Below are 9,298 nucleotides of genomic sequence, written 5' to 3'. Positions count from 1 at the left end.
TACTGTTAAACTCAGCTGCACGTAAAGAAGAGCATGAGCAAGAGTGCGGCTGCCTCTCCCGGCGTGTCGTGCGAGGGGAAGGAGGAGCGGGGGGGGGGGGGGGAGGTAAAACGTGGAGCTACCTTGCGGCCAACGTACACTCGCACGCTCTTACGGGAGAAAGGGACGACCAGCCTCTCTCGTACATCAGCTCCTTCCTTTTTCTCCCCTCGCTCCCAGAACCTGCTACTTCAACCTACCTAATTTCATTGTCGAGCTTAACAACGTTAACTCGAAATCCTGGATCAGCACCTCTAATATTATTCTCCACCCACTACACCCCCTCCCTATCATACACTTTACTCTATATTTTCCTTGTAAAGAAATTCTCCTTCCTTTCTCTCTCTCTCTCTCTCTCTCTCTCTCTCTCTCGCTGCGTGGAATTTATACGATCTGGAGACTCCACCGGTTGGAGGGTGCTTGAAATAATCGAATAAGAAGCGAGATTAACCGCGTCTTATATATATATACGTCCGAAACAGTGAGATGGAAGGGGAGGAGGGGGGAGGGGAGAATAACGAAGACAGTTTAATCGGGGGATGTCGAAATTTTTGCGCGAGAGGTAATTTCGATTCGGGAAGATAAGCCGTCGCGGTGGATCGTCCGGGAAAAATTACTCCGCATTACCACGCGATCCCCTCTAAGGCGGTCCTCGTCCGACAAAAAAAGTATTCCCTAATTCCGAGCATCCGTTTCTCCTTAAGCGGATATACCCTGGCGAATTTTACCTCGATGAGAATATCGAGTTAATGCTCGATACTGCAATTTTGGAAATGGACGATTTTCTCGAAACTCGAGTAACTATACGTGTTCGTAAACATATATATATGTAATATATAGAGGATCATGGGTCGAGGAATTTTTTTAGCAAAGGTACACGTACACAGGGATAGTTTTTGGAGAAACGTGTGTGTGTGTGTGTGCGAAAGAGAGAGAGAGAGAGAAAGTGGAGGCAAGAATGAGAAGGTGGAAGAAAAGGAGGGAGGGGGTAGGTTGCACAGGGGGTAGCGTCGGTGCGATACAGTACGGCGCACCGACGTAGAAACCATTGAGTCGAGATATACGAGCGTGAGTTTGTTTGCGCTTATGGGCTACGTCTGAAGGAGGGTAGGGCAGAGTGGAATAAGGGGTAGGGGGTGGTCGGCATTTTATCGGGACGGCCTTATGCCTATTATACGTTCAACCCCCCTCAACCCCCTGCGACAGGGTGACGCGGCGCGCGAATTAAAACGCCTCATAAATATCTGAAACAAAGGCGGCCGCTTTCGAGGGCGTACGCTAGAAAGATATACGACTGGTTAGGATGCCTGCTACTCCCTGGATAAGGGGGTCCTGCGCTCCTACATCGACACCCTACGCAAAAAGCTTCAGCCCTCTGAAATAAGGCCAAAGGGAAAACTTATCCTCCCGCCACTATTACGGACTTTTCCAAAAATATCCGCGCTTACAAATTTTGGTTTTCTCAGGAAAACTGATGGAAGAAATATTTGTTGATATTGTACAACACATAGGATTCTGGAATATAATTATAAGATAATGTGATATAGATTTATTGTCTTTTCGACGAGATTTTCTTATTTTTTTCTATCTTTTCAGGTAAGTAGTGGTCTCCGACTGTTTGAAAAGCAAGCGGGCCGCAGCAGCCGCCGCACCGGACGGGAGATATGCGCAGCAAGCAGCAGCCCAGGCCTTCCTTCCGGTGGCCGCAGCAGCGCGGCGATAATCTAACCGGTAAATATGAAACTCAGCCAAATTTCCAATCTGCACGATTTTCTTTTCAACACATTTTGTTTTTATAACTTGTATCACTGTGCACCACTCGTATTCCTACCACCGACTCTTCATCATCGGCACGTGCCAGTGATGCAGAATTCTCGCGACGAATCTGTATATAAAAATTAATGCAAGACTTTGAAGATCTTACATCTGTAAATCCTCGAGAGAAACACCTTTTCTCCGCGATGCTTCCGCTATTTTCTTAAACGAACGAGCTCTTTTATATATACTGTGTACGCTTCACTCTCGCGAGAGAGAAAAATCACCGCGCTGTTAACTAACGACCTTGGTTACTCTCTCTCTTTCGTTGATGAAGAGAAGAAAAGAGGGATTTTCAGTTAAACTCGCGTAAGCGTCGTGAAAATTTCAACTGGATTGTTCTTCAAACATAAATATTAATATAAAAAACAAAATGGCGTGTTATTGGAGAAAGAGCGATTCGAAAAACGTATTCGATTTGCCAGAGTATATATATATATATATATATATATAGAAAATCGAATGGTGTTTCGCTGGTGTTCTCCTTGACGAAAGTCAAATGGCAGACATTGTTACCGAACTGCAACTCATTAAGCGATTATCGTCGTCCGAGATGGGCTTGGCTGGCGTCGTAAATCGGTAATTTATGACTGCTGCGAGGGATCGGGACGCGGGAGCCACTACCACGCAGGATCCGAAGGGGCCCCCTGCGCCGATCAGTCGAGTCTATACCTCGCCGTGAAACGGCTGCAGCTATCAGGGTGTGCAGCATACACCACTGTATACAGACAAAGTGCACTTTAAAGTTTGCGCAGGTGTCCGGATAATCGACTCCTCCGCAACCCCCATTCTTTCCTTCGCAGCGCGTGAAATTGTCCGTTCGATTGATTCGCTGCACAAAAATTCCAAACCCATTACCCACTTGGCTCCTCAGCCCCGAAGAGATGGTCGTTTACGTAGAAAAAGTTGGGAAGAACGAGTGATTTGGGAATGAGGAATCTGTCCATTTTCTTCAAGGTCGTATACACACTCTTCAGCATATATACGTACCGGATAAGAGAATCCAAATGGACGAGCAATCGCGCTGTTGGGATTTCTAGCTGGTCTCCGCACGGAAGGTTGCCCTCGAAAAGAGAAACGAGATTAAGGTCCCTATCTTGAAAACCACTTTGGCGGTTTCCATCAGTCATCGGCGGTATAGTTACGGGCGCGCGAGTTGCTCACAAAAGAGACGAACAAACAAAGCGAGCGCGCGAGTACCTAGTACGGTTCTCTCTCTCTCTCTCTCTTCGTGTCACTGGCAAATCCGTCGTAACGACGTCGTGACGCGCCGTGACTCATCGCACACGCCGGTCGAGGTTGCTTGGTGCGCGGCCGAGTCTCGTAAAAGCGATAACCGACCGACACCCGACTTGATCCACTTGGAACGGGGCCGTGAAACCTGCAATCGACACCGATTTCAATGAGAAACTCCGCCACTTCCTTATAAACTCAGCCGTCAATCTTAACGGCGCACTGCGAATCTCATTACTTCCCGCCAAATAAACTCATTTCTTCTTCTTCTCTTCGATGAGCTTCTTTCCAGCGGCCGAAGGATGTGTTAATCTTTTTACCGTTGCTGGGAGATTTATTTAAGACCCCAGAGCGTGTATATATATATAGTGTGCATAACTCGATTCACTCGATGCATATCCGTTTCGATATATTTTTCTCGCTGGTTTGGAGCACATTTGCATTAATCCATCGCTTTCTAGCCTGTATATATATATATATAGGTGCACCATTCTACAGGCAGCTTTTTACCGTGAAATAATGAAGGTGTCAGACGTGGAAACGATAATTACGTGACAGAAATCGGTGATAGAATTCCTATTATGTAAATGCACGCGTGATATTTCACGCGACACGCCGAACGGCGAGTATACGCGCGGGCGAAAATATCGCTTGCGCGTTTTAATATGTTTCTCGAGCGATAGCATCGCGCGAGTCGAGTTTCCACACTTTTTTCCAACGCTAGGAAAATCTCCACGATGATTTTTCTCTTTCTAGCGAGATTCTTGATAGAGTGTGTGTGCGTGTGTGTGCGTGTGTGTTGGTAGGAATTAAAAGTTTGGTAATGGATCCACAAAGCGAGAGAGCGTAGTACTCACATATATACACGTATGTATGTGTGTGTACGTAGCGGCGAGTTTGCAGCTGCCACGCGACAAGATCCATGCGCGCCAAAAATACAAATTGTGGCGGAGTGCGCGCGCGGGGAGCTATAGCGTGTCCACAACGACGACGAAGACCACGACGACGGTACATAGGATTCTCCCCTGAAATAAATCCGAGTCAACGCGCACCTCGATACAGCCATGTGCGCTTTACGGCTCTTTAAATAATTTCCACCCATCAATCCCCTGCAGCATTGCAGCCTGACTAAATTTTCCTACGCCAAATCTGCCCAATTCGTTCCACTCTTATTACCATTCTCTCTGCCATCAATTTTCTGTACTCTTCCCATCGAGATTCTTAGCCTACTCTGCCAAAGTTCGCACTGTATATATATCAGGATGTCTCACGAACGATGGTCATGCCAATACCATCGGATAGAGGACAAAAATCTAAGTAAAAAAGTCCTAATAACTTCTGTGCTAGCACTTTTGGTTCAAAAGTTATTTGCAATTAAAGATTATCGATTATAGTAGTTCCTTCCTTAAAGAGGAAGATTGTTTTGGTCGCATAAGGCCAAAAATGCTCAGATTCTGTGAATTAGAATACTAAGAAAAATACAAAGCCAAACATCCACTTGAGACTATTGTAATGGTGTGTTTATGTTTTGATTGTTTTTATTGTTGCTCGCACTTGAAGCTGCCGATCGGCCTTCAACCACTTCAATAGGCTCAAGTGAATGTTTATTTTTGTGTTTTTCTTATTATTCTAATTCACAGAATCTTAGTATTTTGGCTTTATAATGCAAACAAAACAATCTTCCTCTTTAAGAAAGGAACTACTAGAATCGATAATCTTTAATTGCAAATAACTTTTTAACCAAAGGTGCTAGCAAAAAAATTTTTACAACTTTCTTACTTAGATTTTTGTCCTCTATACGATGGTATTAACGTGGCTATCGTTCGTGGGACACCCTATATATATATATAGTATAATTAAGGAGGGATGAGTTTAACTGTTCTGTGTTTACCTAGAGCGATTGACCATTCGAACGTAGGGGGGACAATTTTTCAGATTCTCGTCTCGTGGATCGAATTGATAGCTAGTGACGCATACACACACACACATATATATATATATATATATATATATATATATATATAGGACAGGGTATATGAACGGACGCAGGATATCGGCTCCTCTGCATATGTACCCAAAAAGAGAAGGTATATATCTGTCGCGCGGCTCCTCTGCTTTGATTTCAAAGGGAAGAGTCGAGTCCTAACGGTCGAGGAAGAATATTCATTTAAATATCTGTCGATACTGGAATCCGACGAGACTCGCCCCGACGACGGAGGGACTTACGTGCCCTCCGGTGTCCTTCCAACTGTGTTCCACTGCCACGCCACACGTGAAAACTCCACGACGTCCGGTCATCTCCGCCCTCGCGAATATTTCCAATTCGCCTTTGTCTTCCTCGCGCTATTCTTTTTCGCAACTTTTCCTTTTATCGTTGTAATCGACTCATACCCCCCCCCCCCTTCTACGTCTTTTGTCCACCGATAACTCACACACGTTCGGGTTTGAAGACACTTTGTTCGAGCTTTTGTTCCCGTTTGTCGAAGAATAATATATATATATAGGATAATAAGGGAGATTCCGTAAGAGTGGTTGTCAACCACTCTGTCGGATCCACGCATGGCAGCCTGTATATCTATATATATAGCGAGGTTGTGCAACGGTCGATTGATCGTGGCAGGAAAAAGGCGAATATCTCGAAAGTATTAACGCCCGGGGGCAGCGAGGTACGCTCGAGTGAACTCGCGCTCGCGCGCGCGCATTTGCACGTTCCTATATCTATACGTGTGTATATGTGTACAGATAGGAACACGGAACGCACGATGGGAAAATCGTGATTTGTGCCACCAACAACTTATCGGAGAAACAGCGGACGGCTCACCGTGCATTTTCCACGCGGATCCTTCTGCCGTTCCTCTGTAATTGTATGCGCGAGTGTGTGTATATATATATAGAGCTGCGGAGACCTTTGGCGATTATGGAAATAACGCGTTTCAATCAAACGGTAGATTTTTTATTCGACGAGTGACACCGGTTAATTAGCATGGGAACCAATTGGGAGAATCGGTTCAATCAACTATAAACTATATATATATATATATATATATATATATATATATATATCTATATATCTATAGGTCAGCGATATAAAGCAGCTTGCTATTATATATATATATATATATACATTACCTGGCTTTCAGTATTCGATAGTTGCGAAATGACGAATGATACGATTGCGGTCGAAGGATAAAAAGTACAAAAAAAATGGAGGAGATTCGATAGAGAAGCTTGTCGCTGCTCTCATTGGGATAAAGTTGGATTTATATAATTTTACTAGTTATTTCACACGGTAATTAGCGTTAGCAGCGCGAATTGGTGGTTGAATTGGCTCGATCGTGATTTATTCCCTGGCGTTGGCCGAGGTATACATACATATATATGTATATATACATATAGGAGAGCGAGTTTCTTTAATTGGCGGCAAAACGCTGCTAATTATGCGCGAATGCGCGCGCGTGGGCGTAGTCATTGTTGAATAGAGGGAATACGGCCGATGACGCCACGGGATATAATCTATCTATCTCTAAGCGTTGGATAACGATCTCGTTGACGTTTCAAACCTTCCATTCAATTGATCCTCCATGTCAGCGGACTCGTAATAAATCCACCTTCGATTCGGATGTTAATTAACTCGCGAAAACCGGCAGTGATACCTTTGATATATATATATATATATAATTGCAACGCGTGGGCCGGGTCAGCCATGCAGGAGGGTCGAGGATTCCCACCATAATTATAAGCCACTTTCATCCTGGATTCTTTGGGGAACTCGGTGAAACGCCTTTTGCGTTATTGACCCGTGAGCAGTAGGGTATATATATATAGGTTATATTCAAAGCACAACAGGGGGAGGGGGGAGGAAGGAAAATGGCAAGTACGAGAGACCGTGCGAGCTGTTCTCTTCAACAACTCCTCCTCATCCCTTACGCGTCCCTAAATACAAGCCCCAAGGAGAGAGAGCGAGTAATATGTCGTTCTTTTGTTGCGTTTTCCGGCAATTCGGCTGCTTTCTCCCCCCCCCCCCCTCTCGCAACGAATACGAATTTCGGGCTGATTATTCGGCTGCCGGAGTGACGTTGCTTCGGCTGGATTAAAATGCTGCTGGGACTAGGACTACCGGGGGTTGGGGGTTGTCACCCCCCGGGGGTGCCATGCTTACTCGCGTTTCTTCATTTCTTCCTTGCTAAATCGCTCCGTCTACCTTTCTTCTCTTACGTCTGTTTACCACTGCCTGAATCACCTGCTTTCCATTATCACAGAGAATTCACTGTGTGTGTGTGTATTTTCTAGTTCTTGCTAATAGGAATCACGCGGGAAAAAAAGTGGAAAATATGTTTTTCTTTTGGACCGGATCACAGAGAGAGGCATATATGCACGATCCAATAGCGATTAATGCAAGATCGCGTACATACGTGCGCGCGATGGAGGATAATTTTTGGAGAGGAGTGGATCGCGTGAGTTTTTACCGGGAAAAATCAGTTTGGGTAGACGCGCGAGGTCGATTAATGAGATTCGGCTTTTTATGGGCTAAACGAACGTGTCACGCAGCTCTCACGCACACGCGAGAGGGGGGGGGGAGTGTACTGTATACTAGTCCGGAGGGACGTCGCGCTGGCCGGTAATAATAATAAAAATTCATGCGTCGCTTTACGGCCGCCATAAAACGCGAAAAGCCAGGGGGAAGACGGGCTTAAGAGGGAAACAAGTCGACGTCTGGCCAAGCATGGAAATGGCTGCTAGCCACCGTGTAGCCTCGTCACCTTTCATTACAATAAGATCGATCGGGGTTATCGTTACTCGCTGCCTTTTACGATTAACGCCTTTGGCCGCCATTACGTCCCAACCCCATCACTGGAAAATCCTTCCTTTGCTAAGTAACGCTCTCTCTCTCTCTCTCTCTCTCTCTCTCTCGTTGTCCACTGGCCATAAACGAATCTCCAACGAACTCGTTCCATTTATTATGTACCTCTTTACGCTGTCCGAGAATCGATCAATTTATTATTTTAACGTTTCTCCCTCGATGTCTTGAATTTCCTATACGACGAACCTCTCAAATTTTTCCTCTCGCTCGTGTGTCGCTGATTTGTCAGTTTGGAAAAGAAACAATGAAAAAAGAAAGCGTCCATAATCAGGGACATTTGGCGATGACAGAAAACTTTGAAAAATTAATGCTCGCTCTTTCGAGTAGTTGAGCAGAATCAGAATCTGACACTTATCGTTTATGGTTTTATATATATATATATATATATAGTGTGTATAGTGCACTGTCAGAGGCAGATACTCGCCCTGCAACGTTTCCTTCTGAAAAACCAATTATTATCGTTCGATATGCTCCTCTGTATAATCGCACGAGCATCCAGAGTGTTTTGCGAATCGTCGGTCTCGATTCGACCCATTTTTTCTCTATGCTAATTTTATACATTTTCGCTCTTTTTATATATTCATTTATTTTTTTCTTAGTACAGTCAGCTCTTCCAAGTTTCGTACTCCTCTCTCCTCTCTCCGCGTGTTTTCACGACGATCCACCAAAAAGGATCGAGCATCGGTCGTTAGAGAGTTTTACAGTGGCATTAAGATCCTCTCGAATGATGCACGCAAAGTGCTATCCACCCTCGCTTAGCCCATCCCCCCCCCCCCTACAAATCTTCCCACCCCTCGTTCCCCCATTATCCTTTTGATCCCTCGCTCCTTAATTAGTTTCTTGTCGGCTCGAATTTTCACTCGTTCCTCGCTCCACTCGATTTTTTCTCTCGGCGTCCGGATGAAGCCACATTGAATGAAAATCAACATTCTTAATTTCGCATTAACGGCCATTCCTACAAATCTTCCACCGCGGCATTTATTGAAATGAATAAACATTAATCTAACCGAGGCTCTGCAGGAATAAACTTGGAAAACTTATGATTATGATATTTCGGGTGACATTTAAGCGGCTACGTTGGAATGCTCGATTAAAATTCGGCGTTTCTTTTTGCGACATTCGTTTGGAAGGTTGTGCTAATGATTATTACGAGTGACCTTGGGATTATATAAAGAGTAGGAGGAATGCAAGCGCATTCCCGTCTCACATTCGTATTGACATATTATACTAAATAACTTATACGTATGCAACGTCGATCAACGGTTTAAGGACGTCAGCAACCGTACGGCCTCGCTTCTTCTTCGCTCGTATACGTCTATACAGAATACACCTAACCTAAACCGGACCATG

General features: G+C 44.8%; 1 protein-coding gene across 2 annotated transcripts in view; it reads left to right on the top strand.

The window, feature by feature from the left end:
- Positions 1–1,640: 1,640 nt before the first annotated feature.
- tio (tiptop) overlaps positions 1,641–9,298 on the top strand; it is a 49,107-nt gene continuing 41,449 nt past the window's right edge. The window contains exon 1 of one of the 2 annotated variants that reach the window (XM_066740782.1): positions 1,641–1,770. In XM_066740782.1, coding sequence (XP_066596879.1) covers positions 1,704–1,770 — 67 coding nt within the window. In that variant the 5' untranslated portion in view covers positions 1,641–1,703. The remainder of the gene's footprint in view (positions 1,771–9,298) is intronic. The other variant, XM_066740781.1, reaches the window with a different exon arrangement.

This window comes from Prorops nasuta, unplaced genomic scaffold, assembly GCF_024137725.1.
Source record: "Prorops nasuta isolate Cenicafe-Biocafe unplaced genomic scaffold, Cenicafe_Pnas_1.2 PNAS00024, whole genome shotgun sequence".
NCBI classification, from domain to species: domain Eukaryota; kingdom Metazoa; phylum Arthropoda; class Insecta; order Hymenoptera; family Bethylidae; genus Prorops; species Prorops nasuta.
Note: the sequence above shows the minus strand (reverse complement) of the source record. Positions and strands in the feature narration are given on the sequence as shown.